Consider the following 24,119-nt stretch of genomic DNA (forward strand, 5'->3'; position numbering starts at 1 on the left):
TTGCATTATTCAATTTCATAGATTTTTGTTCTCTAAATAAAACAAGTTTCTTACATTCTTCTCTTCCCCTGTGCATGTCTCAGAGAAGTTAGAAATAAGTAGGTCAAATAGTTTTCCCTCAAGTCAGTCCCAGCATTTCAACCCTGTAGACCAGTATTTAGTCCCTGTTTCCATTCTCAAATGGTAAAAGTGATTCTGAGGTAGTAAACAGTTGCATCCGGTAATAAATCTGAGTTTGGGGGATTTTGCACAAACAGAAATAATCACTGCACCATGCCTACCCCCAGAAAAAAAGCAATATCTCTTCATAAAAACAATGTAATGTAATGTTTTATTAAATCTACATGTTTTGCAGTAAAAGTCTCCATGGTAACTGAAATGTTTAAAATAGTGTAATAATAGCATGTGTGTGTGAGCAGAGAGAGATGATAATGATGATGATGTCTGAGCCAGAACCCACTACCAGTGCTCAGGAGACACATGTGCACATGTGGATTTCTTCATGCCAATACATCTGCAAAAGCAGTCACAGCTGAATTCCTAACAGCCCGGGATCACAGCATAATTATTTCACAGCAAATGTTTTCATTTATGTATTCCCACACTTTGAATCTGTTATTATTAAGCTCATGGACAGAGCTGAACAATATGGCTGCCACCTGTTCAGGTCATGAAAGAGAACTAAGGTTTGGAAAATAAAATTGGAAATGGTAAAAACCCTTTCATGACTTAGAATTAGTAAAAAAGAGCTGAGCTGGACAATTGAAGCTGCCTAAATCCTCATGAACCCCTCCAAATCAAACAGCTCAGATTGTTTCTTCCTGTCTTCAAGGTCAGATGTTTGCCCACTGCAGGTGTCCTGCTCAGCCCCAGCCAATACTATAATGACCCTTTCATGTTGCAGCCTCCAACTCCCTGACAGTGTGTAAAGTAGCCCTGTAAAGTTGAGGCCAGCTGCAACTGAATCATTACATCTTTTCCTCAGAAACCATGGAGTCCGGCTCAGTGTGGATAGAGCAGAGAGTTTGGTCAGCTGCAACCTGTAACCATTTCTGCGGTTAGCTGAGGTAAGGAGGCTGCAGGGAGGGACCGTTCTGCCTAACAGCAGCTCTCATTAGGTTGTGACCTCAGTCCCACAAACCTGCTGGATTCAACAATTCTCTCAGTTCTGACCTTAAGACATGAAGTACACAACCAGAGCTGGCTGAAATGATGCACACAGATTCAGTAACGGGGCAGACCCAGGTATTAGTACATGTCAGAGGTCCTGGAACATGTTTTACATTAGATACAGTTTTCACAGGCCTCATCCAGAAGAACGACCAGGTCACTCAACCAATAGTGAAATATCATCACCCCCAACTTCTACTTCAGATCAAAGCTCACTTGCCCAAATGCATTACATGTCTGTATGATCAGAACTCGCACAGCACATCAAAGTTTTCCTGCTCCTGGGTTTGCTTCCACAAAATTATGGTTATTAAAGATTTTAGAAGCTGAAACTACACCATATTTTTAATCAAAAGAAATCTGTCTTTTATTTGAAAAATTACAAAACATCTGATATAAAATACATAATAATAACTCTAATGTGGGAAACAGCTGACAGACCGTTTTGTTGTACACCTATCAGCCATAACATTAAAACAACAGGTTAAGTGAATAACATTCGTCATCTTGTTACAATACAATGTTCTGCTGAGGAACCATAGGTCCTTCATTCATCTGGATGTTACTTTGACATGTACCACCTACCTATATATTGTCACAGACCAAGCATACTCCCCTCCAACGGCCTTGCTCAAGGGCACCTGAATGGTGGCAACAACACTCCCCAATGTCAGGGGCTTCGCCCAGCAGTTCCCACCACACCACAAAAAACTGCTCAGAAATGTCTCAAGGTCAGAGGTCAGGTCAGAGCTGTTTTGCGAGTATGAGGGGGACCTATACAATATTAGGAAGGTCCCACAGGTACTGAATCAGATTGGGATCTGGGGAGTCTGGAGCCCAGGTCAACAACTTTGGCTCTTTGTTGTGTTCCTTGAGACATTTCTGAGCAGTTTTTGTGGTGTGGTGGGAACTGCTGGGGGAGGCACCTGGGGGAGGCACCTGACACTGAGTGTTGTTGCCATTGGAGGGGACTATGCTTGGTCTGTAACAATATCTAGGTGGGTGGTTCGTGACAAAGTAATGTCCAGACAAATGTCAGGACCATGGGTTCCTCAGGAGAACATTGTGTTATAACAAGATGATCAATGTTATTCACTTCATCCACAAGTGGTCATAAGGTTAAGGCTGTGTATAGTGCTTGTTGATGATCTTTGCAGGGGGTTTTTCTACCAGAGATATCAGTTGGTCAGAGTAGCACTCACAGAACAAACAGTGACAGTTATCAGAGTTAGGGACTAAAAAAAGGATGTAAGGGGCTGTACTTTATATTCAGATGTAACTGAACATCAGGCACCCGTTTACAGACACACACAGGACTGCTCAGTGTCATGGCTGCTAAAGAAGCATTAGGGCCCAGGTAATAATCTGTGACTCACTGTTAAACCTCATTTTCCTGTTGAAAAAATCACAAAAATCACTCATTACAACTGAAGTATTAGTATCTTTAAGAGATCTTTATACTTCACACACTCTTTTTAGGTACTTTGTATTTCTATAATACTGAATAATGTTTTTTTTTTTTTTTAAATAATATGTGTATGTTCATTTACTTTGGGTTATTTGCCTTTTCACTTTCTTTCTGAGAGTCAGATGAGAAGATCAATATCAGTCAGTGTTGGAGTCAGACTGTGGTTAACCTAGCTTAGCATAATAACCTTCTCATTCATTTACTGGTTCCACTCTCAGAATACTTAATAAAGAATATGGGGACATAAACCATAAGCCACCCCTGCTGGTCTCTGACCTCACTGCACCACCAGCAGATTCTCTGGTAAGCCCACTCTGCTCGTGGTCCCCTCCTCCTCTCTCAAATGGGACTAACCCCTACCTTAACCCATAAAAACTTTGTAACAGAGATAGCCACTGACAATGAATTGTAGTTGAATGCCAAAATATATCAATCCTATAAAACAGCACTTTGTTTTAACTGTTTGTAGTATACCTGTATAGTGTGGATGAAGCTGAAGCTGCTGCTTGGATACAGATTCCTTCAACTGGTGTCTGGGGACACTCAGGGGTCTCTGGTGTCCTTCCACACATCTAGAATGATGAATAGTTTAATATACTGTAATTCTATTTACTAGAAATGACCACAATTAGAGATTATTTCAGAATGACTGCTCTAATCATAGGTTTCACTCTCACCAGTATCATCTCCCCATGTGCTGTGCAGCCTAATGCTGTTTTCACATTGCACGTCATATGGAAAAGATGTAGTAATAACAGATTAGCCAGACGTCCAGCACTCAGAGTGGTACTAACTCTGTCATTGCAGAGCAGAAGAGGTCTGTGAAGTCAGTGGTTTGTGCTGACAAAGCCACCAGTCAGAGAGTCTGTAGGCCAGGGGAGGAGAGAGCAGCCAAGCACAGCATTCTCAGCCCTCTCCCCTCAGGAAGGAAGCCTGCATTTGATGGATCCTCACACAGGTTTCCTATGAACCCTGAGGTCCTTCAGTCAGGAAAATGTTCTGAATTTTATTATTTGAAATAGAGTGGTCAGTGACAGATGGCCCTGCTTTGCCTCAGCCTTCCTATTTAAACTGTACGTGTGGGATTTCTGTCTATTATTATTCTGTGTCCACATCATGTGAAGAATTCCTAAATACATAAAACACATTAGACCTTGTGAGAAAATATCTGAAGTTAGATATTTCCTGACACAGAATTACATAGCATCTTGATGGAGCATTCAAATAGACTCTGTTGTCTTGTGTGTTATTGGAGTAAGTATCAGATGTCAACCTAAAACTAACATCTCATTCACCACCACTTTGATTGCTTATGTTAAAGAAAATGACAAAAGCAAAAGGTCAAGTCTAAACTCTGATCCAGGCACACTCAGAGTCACTACTATGACTCTGGCGCCACAGATGAGACTCATTGTTCATCATTTTCTGATACAGAAATAATAGAATTCAAATGCACATATTGTTCATTTTGACTACATACAGTAGCCAGTGTAAAGACATGTGTCACCCTCACTGAGCTGAAGTAACAGGATGTCTACACCAGGAGACAGTTTCCATTCATCCATCTGACAGAAGAGATAAACTCCAACTGAAATGATGCAGCTGATTAAACCAGCCACATAACTGGACATGCTTATGTTTCTGAACCAGCATGGAGTGATGGGATCTTATATATACACCAGAATCTACTACAGTTAGACAGGTTGGCAGAGTTCTATATTTCTTATCCTGGCTAAAAATAACCTTAACACATTTTTTCACTGATACATTTCTGGGTTTGATAGGTGCAGTGTTTCGAACTGTCATTGGATTCTTCTTTATTTTGTCATGAATATTCAGTGCCATTCAGAAATAAGTTATTCATTTTAGAGGCTTTAAAACCCCAAATGAGACATCTTTGCTGTTTTTATTTTGAATTAATGGGTAATGCTTTATTAGACTGAACAAGCCGGGGCACAAACTGTCACTATTCACATTATCAAACAACTAATCTCACGGACTAAGGACAATCACTCAGAAACTCTCTGCACTTCTTTAACTTGTGTTTTGTCCACGCAGCACATGCTTTAGTGCTTTGCCAGTGGTATGTGAGGTAATGGGAGTGATGAGTAATGAAGTGACTGATTACAGGAATGAGGGGCCCAATGTCGGCTCCATGTGACAGCTCTCATGTGACATCAGCTTTTCTCTCAGAGGGAGGAACTGCATGAAACAACAGCATCCATGTGTGTGTGTGTGTGTGTGTGTGTGTGCGCGATGGGACTCCTGTCTTAGTCCCATCAATATAATGGAGCAATGCACATGGACACACACATACACACGCACAGACCACAGCGGCGCCAGTTGTGGTGGATCATTTTCATGTCAAGTTTGGATAAATCAGTGGTAATGTGGGCTGACTCTGCTGTATACCACTGCCTGCAGGCAGTCATGGCAGTGATTTGCTTATGCCCCACACCCTCAACCAACCCCTGGAATTCCCCTGCGGATCTTGCTTTACTCGAATACCCAAGTGTATTTCAACTGGCTGCCCACTTGCTACGCTGTCTGTGAGGATTTAACTACATTTACTGAGCATTATTTGTGTGTGTGTGTGTGTGTGTGTGTGATAACTAATACACCGACTATTCAAACTCAGTGGTGGGCTGTGCATTTCACACCTAGGCCTTCCAACCTGAATTAACCCATCTCTTAACACCTCATTGTGAAGTCATGGCTATAGAAACCATCAACAATATGCGGAAACGCAGTAAAACAGAAATTTGCATCACAGACAGGCATGTCACGTAGCCAGAATAACTAAAGCAATGCTATAAAAACCCAATTAACACAATAGGTCTCCAAACACTGCAACCACAGCTGCTCCACACACATCATCTCCAGCAGAAACATCAATATTAACTAATAAATGACAGAGAAGTGAACAATAAAATATATGTAAAATGCATTTTACTCACACAAACTGCTAATTAATTGTAGACAAATTTAAAAAAAAACTGCTTCTATTGAGCAGACATTATCAGCCCTAAAGCAAATTAAAACTTATGAGAGAAATATGACTGGGCAGAGTCGACTTTCAGTCTTAGCCCCCATGGCAATAGAAATGGACTTATTGTTGGAACTGAGACACACAGATACCAGACCTCTACAACAGAGTCACTGAACTATTCATCCTCCTTCAACCATTGTGGGAAACAGCTATTAAACCTATAAGATAAGATAAGATAATCCTTTATTAGTCCCACAATGTGGAAATTTACTGACATGTTTTAGCTTGCACCGGTAACTATAGATGTGGTTTATGCTCTCTGGCCATCCAATCAAATGACATGAAAATGTTGATGTTAGTGTAGGCCTGTTAGATGGCCCCTGGTCTCACCAACTCAAAATCTGATTAGTTAAGGATCTGCAAGGTGAGTTTTATTGCCATTTATTTAGAATTACAGGGGCCTGCACTATTGATTGTGAAGGCCTCAAGGCAGATTTCTTTTAATTTGCCAACACAGGTCTGAAATCTGATTGGATAAAAGCTCTAACATAAACCGACTGTATCGGAAGCAATGCAACCAAGAGTAAAACTATGAGATAAAGAGAACAGACGAAGAGACCATTGGGAACAATTTGATACATATAGAATTAATGGAAAAAAACATATGTAAAAATAGAATTCAGTGGTTGTTTGGACCAGCAGAGAAGGCCTTGCTGGCGCTGACAGATAACCACTGCTCAAACTACAAAGAATAGACCATTAAAATCAAGGAGCAAATCAAGGAGTTAATCACAACTGATCAAGATCTGAAAATGCTGCCAGGGATTGGCTGTAACGTTACATGCGGTAGAGGCATGCATTAAAAATACTTACGTGGTTATGCCCACAGTTCACGTGTATCTGTGTTGTGAACTACTGTGTGTGTGTGTGTCAAAGCAGTTAAAAAAATGTGACCGACGTCAAAAGTGTAGCTTCATTTTAGCAAGATTGATGCCAACAGTGCGCGATGCAATATTTGCAAAAAGGATATCGTTGCTAAGGCCGGCAACACGACCAATTTGATGAAGCATTTGAACGTGCACAGAATCAATTTGAGAGCAGAAAGTTGTTCCGTGTTCAACTGCACAAAGATTTAAAGGTCCTTAGTTTGCAGCAGTGAGCATTAGACACTGACTTATCACTTGTTTGCAACAGTTCTTTGTCGTATATTTTTTGTTGTATTTGTTGTATATTTTCTTATGTTAGGAAATTGCTTTGAGTGGAAAAATGCCAAAGCTGAAAAATAAAACTCAAGATTTGTGCCATAATATGTAATATAATTTTCTTTGTTAGAATTTGTATATAAAATTGGTAATGAAAAATAGCATTGTTCAGGAACTGGTATCAAAGTCAAAGTATCATTCAGGAACCAGTATCGAAGTCAAGTATCGTATCGGTACAGATATCTAAAATTTAACGATACCCAGCCCTAAAAATGAGAGGATTTCATGTCTGTGTGTTCAGAACAGAGCTGGAGTCAGGATGTGGTTAGCCTAGCTTAGCATAAATACCGGGAGCAAGGGGAAACAGCTAACCTGACCATCCTACACCAATAAAGCTCACTGATCAACATGTCCTCTCTCATTTGTTTAAACCACTCAAAAACAAAAATTATGTTTTGTAGCTATTTCTTGACAAATAAAAGAGTTTATCTATTCATCCAGTTCTTCTCTGCAGTGTCTCTGGCTACAGTAGCAGTTAACCAGATATAGTTGTGATGCTCACTGACCATATCTGGTTTTGTTTTTGGACCATGGTACCAGACTTGGTAACTTCACTGTGACTTCAGGAAGCTGCACACAGTCACAGCACCAATGTTGTTCATCAAGAAAAGGTTTCAGCATGTAACACCCCCTAAAACCACAAAATCTCATTCCTACAGTTCCTACAGGAAATGGTGTGGGGTCATTAAAATCAACAGGGTTTATCCCCTTTAAAACGTGAACACACTCAGCTAATTTTATAGCAATTGTGAGAGCAAAGCTCAAGGAGGACTAACAGAGACTGACCTACCTGTGATTGGCTATTTCATGCTAATTAGACAGACAGATTTTAATATTTGCTGCACAGAAATTATCAGTGTAGCTCATTCACCAGGGACCATAGATATACCACATATGGCTTATGAATGGCTCATACCTTTGGTGTGCTCAGTAGCAAAACAAGCAAAGTCTAACAATGTCTGCAGCTCCATTTATGATGGCACAGCTGTACAATGGCACAGTTTCTGTAGCTTTGCAAAGCAGAATCACATCCAGTTCACCAGGGGCGATTCTAGGATCAGAGGTTTAGGGTGCTGAGCACCCAGAGAGCTGCCAGCCAGGCAAGATAAATTTCACTGTTTTTCACATTTTAACACAATTTCATTCCCACATTTGTGAAAGAAAAGCATAACACTTTTTGGGAAAGTCTGTGACTAAACCATCAAATCTGATAGAGGTTATTTAAATGCTGAGCCACAGCAAAAGAAGAATGGATGGAATCGTAAAAGAAACATATCATAATCCTAATTTATGGGGGAAGACAATTCATTTTGATACAGCAGCTCCTCAACATACACATAAACAGTATGTATGTTTCTGGAGTAAACCAGCCTCCTATAGTGAGTACCAAACATTCAAACTTATTTAGACTTATTTTTTGGACTGTTATTTTAATTGCAATGCACAACATGTGAAACACTAACAGAAATTGACTGCCTTTTTCCTTTTTGTCTGTATTATATAATACAAATACATAAATAAAAATACACTTAAAAATAGTACATAATAATAATAAAATAATAAAAGAGAGGCAACTACGCCTATGATACAATGTATGTAATCATCTTTGGATACTGGATTGTGTGTGTGTGTGTATGTGTGTGCTCATTACAGATGTTCTGCCAGCCCCACTATGAGAATGCATGAATACAGGCCAAGATACAATACAAGATATTTTTGTTGCCACCGAGCCGAAGTTAGTCGAGCCGTCTCTTATCATTCTGTGATCGATATTGGCAGATTTATGAACGATCCCTGTGATCGGTGATCGGATCAAAGTTAACAATTGCGCCATATATATCCTGGTTTAAGCCACTTACACCACTTAGGTAAAGGCAGCGTATCGCTCTGTGCAGATAGAGCGCTCAGAGCCCTGGAAAGGTGGCCCGCATGGGGTGGATCAAACCATTTTTGAGGGGGGGGGTGCTGCTGGTGTAAATATTGTGTTTCAACCAAGTACTATATGGTTTCAACGCTTTTCTAGCTTGTTAAAAAAAAGGATATACAGTAATGAAAACATAAATTCAAATTCAATTTGGGATTCAATTTTTATTAACCCAAAAATGGGCTAGAAACGCCTATGCAGTTCACGATTGGTCAGGTGTGTGGAGGTGTGAAGGAGACAGGGTTTGAACTTCTCTCTCAAGCTTTACTCTGAACTACTTCTGTTGCTTTTCATGTGAGAACCAAGAGGCAGCTGAATGCCTTTTGAGGAGAGACTGTCTGAAAGTGTGCTCTGTTATCCCCATGTGTACAATTCAGAATACACAGAGACACAGAGTTCTTAGAGAGAACAGATATAATCACTTTCTCATCAGTCATGGTTGAATGACACGTTGTACAACCTAATTTGCTTGAAGCACACTGTGGTTGTTTGATGCTGCTGTTAGCATGGAAAAAATCTGATAATAGTGCAATAGACCTGGTCAGTATATTCATGCTGGGTGAGTGAACTGAAACATGTCTCACTCTACGACCCAAAAAGATTTTCATTTCATTCACTGTCTGTGTGATTCATAATGTTCTCAGGATGAAAAGTAAGTATAAAAATATTGGTATCTTCTTTCTTGAAGGGTGATACCAATATTTTCATACTCACTTTTCATCCTGAGAACATTATGAATCACACAGACAGTGAATGAAATGAGAAAGCAGATATCAGTCCAATCCAAAGACTGAGCACTCTTTGTCAAAGTCCATCAGGACTTAGTGGATGTGTGTGTGCCTGTGTGTGTGTGTGTGTCTGCCATCCCCAGCATGTGTCAGCTTGGCTGTAGCCCTCCCCTGAACCTCTGCTCAATGCGTCCAGTGTTGTGTTGAAGCACAGCAGACTCATTCATGACACTGTGCAGCTTGTAGTTTGTGTAAACAGTCCACCTTCAGCTGGTCCTGCAGGACATGGAAGTGTGACTTTCTCTGCTGACGAATGGGAAGGAAATGAGAAAAAGCATCATTAGTCTTGGCTCATCTGCCTCAGCTGCTCACACTGCACACTGTTCTTGTCCATTGATTAGGAGCACAGGGATTAAACATGCTGATGTGGAAGTGTGATGGTTGTTTTTTTTTTTTTTAGTCAAAGGATTCCCATTGAGTAGCAGAGGTAGTTTGATCAGGTTTTGTGCTGTTTGTGAGTCTTTCCATTTCACATTTGGCAACATTTCAAGTGTTGATTAACTATTACACAATTCATTTCTTCTCTGTTGTGATGGGTTGACGTCCAAGGTCCCCAGAGGATGAATTATAATAACTTTGATCCCCTGACCACTCATCCAGCACATTTAACATTTAAATATGTCTACAAACATGCAGAGCTAATAACATTCCCATCACGCTCAACTGTCCTTTGTGTTTTTTGCAAATTATCAAATGTTAGAATGCCAAGACACTAAACTGAAATGAAACAGTACAGTAAACACTGTACCTGTTGAACATCAGCATGTTAGCAATGTCATTGTGACATGCCGTGATGTTACTCCTAATACACTGGGCACCACTTTAGCATCATATTGAACATGCAGGTGTGACGTAATCTTTGAATGAACAAAGTGTTACATTCCTTAACACCAGCAGAGTTGCCAGAAGGTGTCTGAGGTGGATGGCAGGTGTACAAAGTGCATGACTATCACACCAGAGACCAGGGTTTGAGTTCCATCTGTGGTTTAAGCAACAAAAGTGCATTGGTTTAGGTTAGGGAGAGATGGTGGCTTAATACAGTAAAAGTTCACTGTTAATTCAAAAGCAAAATGCACTCTTGTCCCCGTTTACATCAACAGAGTGCAGTCTGACTGTGGGTGACTCATGTCTCAACTTTCAACACCACAGAGAACAAAAAGTCTATTAGACAACCCTGGATGTTGAAAATTACTCTACAGGGGTACCCAGGGCATTAAAGAGCGTATTCCTCTCTCCTCTTTTTTTCAGCGAGCCAGGTAAATGATGTTAATGATGGTTGCACATCACTATTATTGAAGCTATTTGTGTTCCAGTTAGTGATGTCAGTTTATGGTTTTAGGATGTGGAGCAGTATCCACTATACTAGCAGCTCCTGGATGGAGCAAAGGTGGTGCAGCATATCAAAGAACCCATTCCTCTTTGTGGTGTTGCCAGAACCAGGTGAGTCATGGATGTGCGGCTGTGGCACGCTAGTAAACACAATACTACAGCTAAATCTAGACTATTGGAGTCATTAGAAAGGGTGGATTTTTTTCTTTTTTAAAAAATGGCCAATATATTTATCTAAATCCTAGTGCCTGTTGGTAAGTGGAAACTATAAGTATGGATTGGCTATAGACTATAAAGAGAGAGATACCCAGCCATGTTGAAACACCACAGCAGAGGTATTTCACAGGTGGCTGTGAGAATCCTGAGAGTTGGCTGGACAAACAGCCAGTAGCTGAATCAGACAGTAAATCCTTCTGTAGACTTTTTTCTTCTGCTGCAGTGTGTTTCCTCCATCTAGTCACTTACACAGATACTCCAAATCCACTCAGGATGTAACTTTTTCTCATGAAGAAAAAAGAATAATTCCCACTGGTTTGGTCAGAGCTTAAACATGTTAATGACATATGGTACGGACAGGTGACAAGAGAGCATCTGATAAATCATGTGGCCTTCACATGCACCACATCTCAGCTCAGGACTCCATATACAATCTACAGGTATTTGACCCATTCATGTTAGATTGTAGCGGCCACATGTCAGGAGAACTGAGTATGTTATAGAAATATGATTGCCCTTTCATGTGTATACTGTATGTGGTGCAGGCAAGGATAGATTAAATAGTTAGTTCATAAGTTAATGAGTTTTGAAAATATAAAACTAAATGAGTTAAGTCACCTGAAAATGAGAAAAGCTCAGTAAACCTGAAAGATTAAGTTGAAGAGACTGTGTAGTCACATGGAGAGTCATCACAGGCTCAGACAGACTTTTACATTTCTCACTATATTCACTTCTTCAGTAGATGGGAAGCCACATTGCACCAGAGTCAGTGCAAACACAACAAGCCATTTACATTAGGTTAATGAGAAAAGATGAGTTGATTCCACTAAATTCCTGTATGATTTTTTAGTGTTTCTGTGCCCATCGAGGATAAATGTCCATAATCCATTTAGTAATCCACTAGAGGACCATCATCAGATTTGGACTTTTTCTTCTGTATTAACAGTAATTGTGTTGATTACTATCTGTTTATCCATAGTGGAAACTGGAACAGGTTAATGAAGGTTAATGACTTTTTCCACGGTGCACATTGGCCAAAATGTCAACCAATATAGGCTCAACAAGAGAAACACAGGTCTAAATACGTTACAGTTTAATCAGTTGAAGCTAATGTAGATGTCAAAGCTCTGCTAAGATACTGCTCACACTATGCCATCCATGTCAGCAACTTTGTAATAAAAATATTAGTCATCACTTTTCACCTGATTGTTATGCAGTGCTGCATACGGTGGTCAACGTGCCCCCACTTTAGAAAAGCAGAGAGTTGGAAATTGGAAGTTACACTGCTAATTGTATCACTGTGTCCTTGCCACCAGACTCCTTTTTTGGTGGCTAAAATATATTTTGCTGCTGACCCTGTCCACAGCAGTACATTGCTCAGTTCTCCTGCTGCTTCTCCAAATTGGGGTGTGCCACCCACCACCTACTGTAGGCAATACACTGACTATGGGTAAGTACATCATACCACCTCACTTCAAAGAACCCAAATTATCTTTCACGGGGATGCCCCATAACTTCTATCTTAACACACAACATACAACACACAGTGCTTGTCCAGTGCAGGTGACTGATTGTTTGGTAATTTGTATAAAGTAGGGGCTGTGTTGTATTGATGTTTACTGATGCTAGAGTCACAGAGAAACATAGGAACTTGAAGAAAGCCTGATAGAACTTTGGTGTTTTAACATCTTTATTCGATTGATTTAGTGTTTCTCACCTCTCCTCAAGACTGCACTTTGTTATCCTCTGGTTTGGACTCAAGTGCCAAACCAGTCTCTTCCCATTTGGAATCCTTTTATGGTCAAAGTCCCTTGGAATGTGCCAAATGTGGTATAAATGAGGGAGGAGGTTGGGGGAGGATAATATAGTCAGGCAGTTTAGTAATGTTTTCACTATTAATTTATATAAATAGTTATTTATTGGGTAATGGATAAAAACACTGCTATAAGTTAATTACTTAACTATTATTTCCTGGAGAAGCTATGGACTATGGGAGTTGGAGCTTCTCCCAAGTTTTTTTTCTGTTCAGTCAGAAAGTGTGAGCAGGCTGTCTACTGCTAGAAGCCCAAACTAAAGATGGGGCAAAGACCGATGCCAAGTTGTTTTCTTCTTGGTTTCCCTTAACTATTTTTCCAATTGTTAAGAGGGAAGATCCAGTTATCTTTTTCTTCTGTTCCAAGCTGAACTACACTGTCTACACTGTCTATAAACTGCACTGCTGTTGAAAAGAAAAGGGGAAAATAGAGAACTTGGCCTAATGCTAACCCAAAATTAAAGGCCCCCCTCTTTTGCCTTCAAAATTATTTAACTTTTGTGTGTGTGTGTGTGTGTGTGTGTGTGTATGTGTGTGTGTGTGTGTGTACAGCTAGTGATTCAAAATAAAAGCAACAGTGGTTACGTTTTCGTTCTGTTTAATCATACTACTGCAGTTAGTGGTGAAAGTAACATTTACACAATACTAACACTGGTGTAATCAGCTACTCTATATTCTAATTTTGAAAAATGATTTATCACAAATCAAAGTAACTAGTAATACGAAATATAGGGAACTGCATTTGGAAGGTTTCCCAACACTGTCAACAAGTAACTTGATTGTAAATTAATGGTGCAGTTTTCTTTCTTCATTAGATAGTCTAGAAGTTAGCATACTTTGATCACCCAGCCAACATTAGCTAGTGTGACTAACCTTATGGTAACTGTCTAACACTACTCTTAGCATTACCAAAAATATGCAACATAGACTGACCATTAATGTTACTCTGCACTCAAGCTAACTTAGATTTGGTACTAGGGATAGACCGCCAGGCCGATATTTGGCATTGTGATGCATATCGGCATCGGCCGTTTTTTTTAATCCGCCGGCCGATAGGAGATCAATTTAAAACTGGGTTATTTTGGCTCTGATGCAGCCTCTCTGCCTGCAGTCACTACTCTGTCTCCAGCATTGTCCTGCCCACAGCACCATCTGACTGCTTACACACAGAGCCACAGCAACATCCAATCAGCAGTGAAAGCTGTGCATGCACAGTGCTCACACACAACTCTGTTTTTTGCACCACAATCTGGTGCTGCTCAGTTGGGACTATTAATTGATTTGAGACTCATATTTCTTTCAAATTTTATTTAACTTTGTTTTATTTACTTTATAAAACTTCAGGAAGCTGTTTATTTATTTATTTAAAATTTCAATTGAGAGATGCTGCTGACCCTGGGAACTCCCTGCACTTTTTGTTTTTGTTTGAACTTAAAACAAAGATAAGTGAAAGATAAAATTACATTTCAGTTATATTGAAATTTTGGAAAACTTTATTAACTATAGAAAACTTTAGGGAGCTATTTATTTGTTTAAGTTTTCATTTAACTTTACTTAAGACATGCTGCTGAGCCTGGGAGCTCCCTGCACTTTTTGTTAGAATTTTAAAACAAAGATGTCTATTGTCTAAGATAAAAAAAAACTTGCAAATCTGAAAAGCATTGGAGTTTGTATTATTCAAAATTTTGACACCAATATTTTCACTTTTGCTGCAAATGAATATTGGCTCCAAATATCGGCCTCCTTGACTACTAATAATTGGTATCGGTATTGGCCCTGAAAAAAACATAACGGTCTATCGCTTTGGGTACTACCAGCCGGTTAGAGTCATTAGAGTCATTATCTTATGGAGCTCCAGGCATGACGTGTCTCAGTTTGTTTACACCACCCCATATATATATATATATATATATATATATATATATATATATATATTATATGTACATATATATATTCAATCCCCAGCTCCTCCAGCTCCTCCAGCCTGTGCTGAAGTATCCTTGGGCAAGATATTGAACCCCACGTTGCCCCTGATGTTTGTAACATCGGTGTATGAATGTGTGTGTGAATGGGTGAATGTGACACGTAGCGTAAAGTGCTTTGAGTGGTCGATACGACTTGAAAAGTGCTATATAAGTACAAGTCCATTTGCCATATATATTTATATTTATATTTATATTTATATTTATATTTATATTTATATTTATATTTATATCTGTTGCGGGTCTCCTTGTTCTTCTGGTCTCTGAGGATAGTTCTTTGTGACGCTGACTGTGTGTTTGGACTAGTTGTCCTGCTGTGTAAATAATCTGGGACTGATCAGACACCTCCCTGATGGTACTGATAAAGGATAAAATCTACAGTTACTCTACATCTACAGTTCCTAAAACTTTTGCACAGTACTGTATATATATACAATATGTACAGTGCAACAAATTTATTAGACCACCACCCAATATTTATGTCACAGCTGCCCTAAATTAACAGCACTGGTGATTACCAAAATCATTTTCTATGTTTCTGTATGTATGTATGTTATTTCTTGATTAAGATGTCAAATTATAGTGATTTACTTGTATTCCTGAACAGAAACAATTGTTTTAGTGATTGAATGTTATGCTGGATTATATTTTGTATTCTCGCTCACTGAAAGTGAAACAGTCTGCATTAAAGCACTTCATTATGCTGGATGGTCTCTGAGACATATAGGGAAAGACATAAAGTGTTCTCACAGTGTGGTCAAGTATGCTTTGGAGTCAATTGTTGAGACTGGTACTTATAAAATGCACCAAGGAAGAGGCAGGAAACAAAAGTTAGCTGAAGCAGATGACAGACACCTCAAGATTTTAAGTACTAGAGACAGAAGGAAGACCACTGCTGATTTGCAGGCAGAGAAAAGCTGGAGATGGTATGGGGTTCCATTTGTGGAAAACAGTGTGGGCAAATTAGTTAAAATCGACTGTATCATCAACGTCTACCACAACATCTTAGTGCATCATGGAATCCCTTCTGAACTGAATCTGATTGGTCATGGGTTCATATACCAACAAGACAATGATCCCAAGCATACTTCACAGCTGTGCAGAGAGTATTTGACCAAGGAAAAGGAATCTGCAGTACTGGAACTGATGGACTGGTCAAGTCAAAGTCTGGATTTGAATCCTATTGAACAAATTTAGGGTTTAGTAGATTCAAAGAGTGATCGCACAAATGTTTCAGCTAAAGCAAGTCTGTGGGAACAGCTCGAAACTATTTGGAAGTCAATAACAAAATCTTTTATCCATCTACAGTGGCAGCAGACTGGACCTTCATCACCATGGTTGGTTAGGTTTAAGAAAAGATTGTGGTTTGGATTAAAATATGTACCTCCTTAAGGTTAGAGGACCTTTGTTGTCATGGTTACAATAATTAAAATGTGATTAAGGCTGTGGAAAATGCATAATAGAAACAGAGACTATTGGTTTCATATGGGAAACAAACATCCACCTCAGTCTCTTCCTAGTGTGGAGTTGATCTTTAAACTGCATCACCCGCTTTTTTCCTCCAGTCATTATTTCTACAGCCACTAGAGGTAACCTAAAATTAAAACCTAACTATAGGTCATAATAAGCTGCTGCACAGACGATCTTTGGGCTGTTTTTCACAGAGGACAGACTTGAATATTTTGTAATAGTAAACTTTGTTTCTCTGTGAATCTGAATTAAGAAAAGAAAGGCTCAGTGGACCACAGAGCAAATGTCCTGACCTCTGTTCAAGACTGAGCAAATGTCTGTAAGAATCCAGTTGTCCTGCAGTCAGCTGGCTCGCTCATTTCTCAAAGACTCCATCTGAATAAATGTACTTCAATTTAGTGTATTGTGTTTTATTACTTGAATACCATTGTCATCGTTTTGGTGGTGGTGGTGCTGTGTGTGTGTGTGTGTGTGTGTGTGTGTGTGTGTGTGTGTGTCAGCTGGTTCCAGTCCACGTGTCTGGCTGGTTGCTGTGGTTGTATACTCTGTCTAAACAAACCACAGTGTCTTGCTAATCCCAGGCTTCTGCCTTACGTTTTAGCCATCAGTTTTAGACCTCTGGGCCTCCTAATTTACCGTGCTGTGGGACACTGTCAAACACTCCTCCACCACACACATGGTTTCCAGTATTACGCCATACATGTGTGTGTGCTGTCAGACATAGCAACACATATGGCTGTCAGGGCTGCGCGTGTCACCCCCGTCCTGTGTAAGTGTCTGTCAAACACTCCCACACACGTGTCTAAGTAGTATATGAAGGGGATTGTGCTGCTGCTACTGTGCATGGCTGCTTTAGTTATGTGTAACTGTGTGCTAATCTGTTGTTAAATCTGCTGTTACATAGTGTGTATATACTGGTGGATATATTTTGTATTTTATTTATCCTATTTTATTCTATTCTTATTGTTTCATGTTTATTTAACGGCTTTGTTTTTTTTACTGCTTATTAGAGCTTTGTCTGGCGCAACAATTTCCTTTGGGATTAATAAAGTTCTTATCTTAGCTTATCTTATCGCACTGAGGGAGTGTGCTATTTGGCTGTGGGTGTTCTGGGTCAACTGGATTTTAAAAGTCTAATACCAGAAGGAACAATAAGCCTTTAAATTGATCTTTAAAGGGGCACTCCACTCCACAATGTTTACACATCTAGATCACTTTGTTGGTCACAGGGAGCACTGTAATGTCTTCCATGGCTCAAACCTGACAGAGTAATGTCAATGTCATAGTGATGTCATTGGGGTAATCTTGGTCTGGACTCCAAGACTGATTTTGAACAGAAAGCCTGCATTACAAACTGGAGGTATAGAGCACTGACCATGCAGGGACTGCTCTGTCTCTTGTGAGTCCCCAAACTTCATGGAAGCACTACACTACATTCTCAGAGTATCCCTTAATCTTTTAAGACTGTTCAACTTAACCAACAGTGCTTCATCAACTTATTGGTAATTGTATATTTAAAAAGGTCAGACTGGAGCCAAAGCCCTGTTGGCTTCTGAAACACGAGCTAGGATGAACCTTTACTTCACTCCATATAATGAAATGAGTGTTTGAGTCCTCAGTGAGAGTTATAGGTAACCAGCTTTGTCTCTCCTATGGTCACTGTGAGGTGTCCACAGAGGTGACCCCCTCCCTGTCCACCACATGTGTTTGCCGTGCACACCTCAGTCTTTCATTCTCTCTCCTTTTTGTAGATGTCATCTCTCCCACACACTTCAACCCTTACTTCAGGCGGCTGACGTTTGACGTGTCCTCCATGGAAAAGAACGCATCCAACCTGGTGAAGGCTGAGCTCAGGATCTTCCGTCTTCAAAACCCTGTGGCCCGAGTGTCAGAGCAGCGCATCGAGCTCTACCAGGTACACACTCTTTCCTCTGGACTGACAACTGCAGCTGGGTTTTTGAGATTCATTATTTGTTATTCAGGCTAGGAAGATTTATTGTTTGCTATAAATTTATAATGAAATCAAAATATGGCATCCTGGCAGTTACTATATGTGTTTATATTACATGCTTTTGTTCTGGAAATGCTAACATTACTGTTCACATGTTCCCTCTGTGTCTGTTAGTCAGGTCTCTCTCAGATGTTAATACTAACCTAACATTAGAGATGCGGTCAGTGTCTGACGTTTGCTGCTGTCAGTAATACCTGTCACATGACTGATGAGGATGTGTACAGGCTGTTTTTTACTCATCATATCTCACTGGCTGCTTTCATGTGTTGTTTTGTGTAATTACTGTGCATGAATTCACTGACCAGCTACAGGAGTTCTGACAATGGAACTTTCACTTTAAGTCCATAGATAAGGTCCTAAATTATATGTTGCTGTTTGTTATGAGAGAAAAGAGTGAAAATTAGTCTTTTATTTTGAAATTATAGTAAAACTCTACCTTTAAATAGAAAACAGTATCTAACAACAGGACAATAGTGTTCCAACAAAATCCAGTCAAAGCTGTTAGATAAGCAGTTTTCTGGTGGTTATTTAGTTATTTCAGGCTGCAGATATACACATTGTAGGGGAGGTGGAATATGCCCAACACTCTCCTGCTTCTTCAGGGCAGCAATTGTGTAAGAAACTAATTATATGTCACTTTCTAAAAAGGGAGCATTGTTTATAAGTTATTAATGGTTTGTGACTCATTTGCTAGTGCTGTATAGAGCCATTATGAGATTTTAGCCCTATAATTCATCAGGAGACTAAAGAGACAGACCAATCTGCAGCTTAAATCTGATTCAGATCGCAATTTGGCAGCTGTGTGTTGTTTCAGTCGCACCTCTGATGCTTTTATGGTTTCAAACCTTCATCACTCACTTATAACATGGCATTGCACTTGTTCATACACTCAGAAAGTGACAGACGAGTAAAGAATGAACAGAGGAGTTCAAACCCTTATTCTGACTTAAGAGAGCTGTGTGAGGACAGACTGTCTGACTGAAATAGTGACAGCCTCCTACAGTCAAGTAGTAAATCCAGGGAAAGGCTGCAGATTTTAGAAAGGCCAGAGCATTAATAAGACAGTTATGAGCACTAGAGATGGAGACAAAAGGAGAAAAAGAAAAGAGCAGGGCAACAAACTCTTGTTAAACCCCTGATGCTGTAAACCCCTGCCCCCCAACAACCATAACACTCACTCTAAACTTCAGGCTGCTACTGTTGAGCAGGGTTCAGTGGTCATAGGCCTGTAACACATTGTCTGTCAGCCTGTCTGCACCAGCCAGTTCCCATGCTGTGTTTACATCCAGATGAGGAGACGACAGCTGAGCTAAACACAGCTCGAAACAGGGAGAGTTTCTCACACAAACCACAGGCCTGGAAATGTGTGAGGGAGGAAGGAACAGGCCGGTACAAAGAGGGAGACCTGATAACATCCACCTCATTCACATTCATCAGACACACACACACACTCATTCATGTCTATATATAACTAAACTTAACACCTGATGTAGAAATGTTTGGAAGTATTTCAGCCTGTGATGTGGCGTTTGGACTGTGATAAATATCCTGCACATGTTTCTATAGCTCACACACTCAGATCACTCCAGAGAGCAAAAGGGAGCTCTACAAGATTTCTTTCCTTCCTACACCAGTGTCACTGATTAAAGCAGCATTTCTTATACACACAATGAGTCTCAATCAATTAAAACTATGACATGGCCAAATTTATTTGAAGCAGGTTTTCAGTAAACATTGTGTCTGTCCCTGTTATCACCAGCTTGTTCTCTGTGTTATGACATTAATCATACACACTGACAGACTCAGAGGGTGATGCTGAAATGTTTCTATCAAAAAAGGTCCTGTTTTCTCCTATTGTCAGGCAGAACAAAATACACAAACAGAACACCACAGGCCCTCACACACTCATACAACACTCATACAACATTCACAAATATTTTAGAAATATCAAGAAGTAAACTTTAGAACAAATTAACAACTGACTTCAGTATTGTTGGTGGAAACCACTCTGTCCCAGTTCAGAGTTAGTATGAGGAACTTTTAAAGGGTGGACTCACAATTTTAAAGTCTGTCTTAAAGTAATATTCATATGCCCATATGAACATTGAAACAGTGTTTGTGGTTGTTCCTCCTGTTCATACTGAAGTGAAGAGGACAAAGTTAATATAAGACTTCAGCTGTTACTGACACTGTAGATTCCTATCACACTCCTGAGTAAAAACATTGCCGTCACAATAAAAAGGGGGGACACATGCACCACAAAGTTAGTGTTAGATTTTAGATGTAACTAATACTTTTTCTCTGTCCAACACTTCATCTTGTGCATTATAATAAGTAGGTCTTATCAAGAATTTTAAAAAGGCAGTAAGTCTGCTGTTTGTCAGAAACAGTGGTGAAAATTAAACATCCATCTTGACATCTTAAAGGATCATGTAAAAATTTACAGTAACACTGTTTGGTAAAATATCTGCATCTTTGCATGTGAAGTGCTAATCAAATTATTATTATTATTAAACAATAATAATCAGAAACTTGTCCATCTGATTATCTTCAGTCTAAAGTTTGTGTGTGAGCTCCAGTGTCTCCTCCGTCAGGTTTCCCACAGCAGCTCTAACAGGAGATGTGAGTGAAAGCAGCAATGTGTGTTACACATTAGGCAGAGATGAGCCAACATAAACACATGGTTCTGAAGGACAGCAGAATAACAGAGGTCTGTCCAGCATCTGGTTACACTCTCACTGCTCCTCCCAGACCTGGCCAATCAATCAGCGAGAAAAGAACAGGCTGCTAGACCTCAACCACCTGTCCTCCAAGACTACTGTTGCTGCCTGTGTGTCTTCTCTGTTGATGGATTTTCTATTATGACTGCTCTGATAAATCATGTATGGCTGAAATATTGTCCATGCTTCATTCAGGAGGCTAGTTATCAGTCATTAAGTTAATCTAATGGGAGTCTTTCCTCATTTACATGAATTCAGACAACAACGTCTCCACAAAGGTTTCATTCAGTTACATCCATCTACTGCTGCCTGAATCTACACCTGCAGTGCCACCATAACTTGCAGCCATTTTCCTCTCCAAATCAGAGGAAAACTGTCTTCTGTCTGTTCCATACTATGCTGCGTGTGTGTAGATTGTGAATCAGACAACATTTTGATAAGTCAGTCTATCAAGATAGAGATTACGATGGTGGGGGCTCCATCATCAGGTTTCACATTCATTTTGTGGTGCAGCCTGAATCATGTTGGGTAGCTGACACCCCTTATACTGACAGACACTATGGCAGAGTGACAGGACCAGATGAAAGGAAGAACCAGCAGAGATAATACTGTCAGTTGACCCACCACTTCAGTCCAGACTGACACATACCTCCACAGCTATGAAATCTATTGAAATGAACTGTAGTCCAGACTGTGGTGTGTTGAACTCTGACTATTTCTCTTTAACTGCTGAGATGATTACAGTGCAGTTATTTGGTGCCACCTGACTGTGCGGCATCATTTTTTCTGTCCACCTGAATCAAACTATAAAGCCTGATTTTGGTTTCACAGCTCTGACCTGTCATGCCTCTGGTTTGTCCACAGATTTTAGGACACAAAGACCTGACATCCCCAACACAGCGGTATATTGACAGCAAGGTGGTACGAACACAGACGGAGGGAGAGTGGCTGTCCTTTGACGTCACAGAGGCAGTGAGTGAATGGCTGAACCACAGAGGTGGGTCCATACTCTCCACATCACTCATCACTTACTACATGAGTTACACTGTGACATCACCTTGTCATGACTTTTGTTCCTCCACAGACAGAAACAGTGGATTCAAGATCAGCCTGCACTGCCCATGCTGCACATTTGTACCATCAAATAACTACATTATTCCCAACAAGAGTGAGGAGCTGGAGGCACGGTTTGCAGGTTATTTGATTCAAAAAACCATTAAGGAATATAAAAGTCTGAGTCTGGTGATTGGTGGTGCTTTATTTTATTGTTTTATTTAATTTATTTTTGCCATTAATGGTCTGAAAACAACAATTATAAACAGTTATAGACATTTTTCATTCACCTCCTGTATTGGATGAGGGGCAGCACAGTGGAAGATTCCAAGTTCCAACCTCTCTAACCCTGTGATACCCTGCTTCTCAGCCAGTGTCAGCAGAGATTGCCCCACCGCACCCCACCCCACCCCCATGACCCTCAGAGGATAAGTGGTACAGATAATAAATGTAGGTCTGTCATATACAACAGCCAGAAAGGAAAGAACTCCAGAGAATCCAGAGAGATGGAAGCCCAGTCTGAGAGATAAAAAGAGCCAATATGTGTTCTGTGCACTATATACATATACATGGGCTAATTCCAGGCTAACAGGCCTGAAGAAAACAGAGGGACTGTGGAGCTGGGTCATCATTATCCCAGGGCCTTCAGTCCAACAACACAGACCAGTTACTCTACATATAGGTCTACTGCCACCAGATCTTCAGCAGATCCCAAAATCACATTTGCATATTGCCTTTTTATCTCTTACCAGCAGCTGCCAACTTGAAGCTTTTCTGATTAGAAACAAACAAAAATCTGTAACATTGTGGAGAGGCTTTCGACCAGGCACTCTGACACTCCACACACACCACATCAGATATTTTCATCTGTTAATTAACACTTTCTTACAGTGAGGTGCATCTTATTAATCTCTCTTTTACATTTCCAGGTATTGATGACAGCTTCATCCATGGTGGTGACCTGAAGGGGTTTAAGAGGCGGCGGCACAGTGCTCGGGCTCCACACCTCCTCCTCATGCTGCTGCCTTCATACCGGCTGGAGTCCCAGTCCCAGTCCCCGCACAAGAACCATCGATCCAAGAGAGCCCTGGATGCCGCCTACTGCTCCAAGTACAAACCTGGAATTCACACTTTTACACACTCATCAGACACATCAGGAGAAATTTTTACATATATTAAATCTGCCTCAGGTTTCAGGAATCATGGTGAAATCCTCCTGTGTTTAGTGTTAAGCAGCCAAATGCTCCTGTGTCACAAGTGCTGATACTTTATTCCATGGCACCAGCTTGTTTGAATTCTCTGGATAGTGGATATTTGCATTAAATTGATGTCAGTTGTACTGACACAACACAGGTACACATTGTGTGTCTATAGATAGAGAACACCACTGACAGTAATTCCTCTTCCTGAGGCAGGCTCCAGTACATTAGTAGAATGAGTAAAAACTTGGTACTGGAAGAATTTCTCTGGTCAGAAATCAAACCATGTTCTGCTTGTCATACAACCAGCTCATAACCTATTTGTAGATGTGTTTGGATTAGTTGTAGTCAAGTAGGAACAGGTCAGAAAACATGAGCTGTAAAAGCCAAGCAGTAAAAATATTACCCAAACTGTGCAGCTTAAACATCCACCACAATCTAGGAAGCAAAACTCTGTGCTTTGACCCAGAGCTCAACTACCTGACCTGAACTTGACCACCCCCCTCCTGTATCAGGTTTAAGTCAGGTTCAGTCAGGCCCAGGCTGGGTTCTAGTTTGGTTGTTCTGTCAGTCGTTTGCACACATATAAGACGTGTTTGAGGTAGATCTGCAGCCACTGAGACATACAGAAAAACACCCCCACAAACACTGATCTCATAAGACAATTACCAGAATCATACAGCCCATCACTGTGTGCGGTGTCACTGTGTTCCCTGGTCCCAGCA

The 24,119-nt window shown here is 40.3% G+C and overlaps 1 protein-coding gene across 1 annotated transcript in view; it reads left to right on the plus strand.

Moving 5' to 3' along the window:
• Positions 1–24,119, plus strand: part of tgfb2 (transforming growth factor, beta 2) — a 45,338-nt gene that overhangs the window by 17,887 nt on the left and 3,332 nt on the right. The window contains exons 2-5 of the mRNA XM_018680725.2: positions 18,163–18,326; positions 22,007–22,139; positions 22,227–22,337; positions 23,125–23,305. Coding sequence (XP_018536241.1) covers positions 18,163–18,326; positions 22,007–22,139; positions 22,227–22,337; positions 23,125–23,305 — 589 coding nt within the window. The remainder of the gene's footprint in view (positions 1–18,162; positions 18,327–22,006; positions 22,140–22,226; positions 22,338–23,124; positions 23,306–24,119) is intronic.

Source organism: Lates calcarifer, linkage group LG15 (genome assembly GCF_001640805.2).
Source record: "Lates calcarifer isolate ASB-BC8 linkage group LG15, TLL_Latcal_v3, whole genome shotgun sequence".
Classification (NCBI taxonomy): domain Eukaryota; kingdom Metazoa; phylum Chordata; class Actinopteri; family Centropomidae; genus Lates; species Lates calcarifer.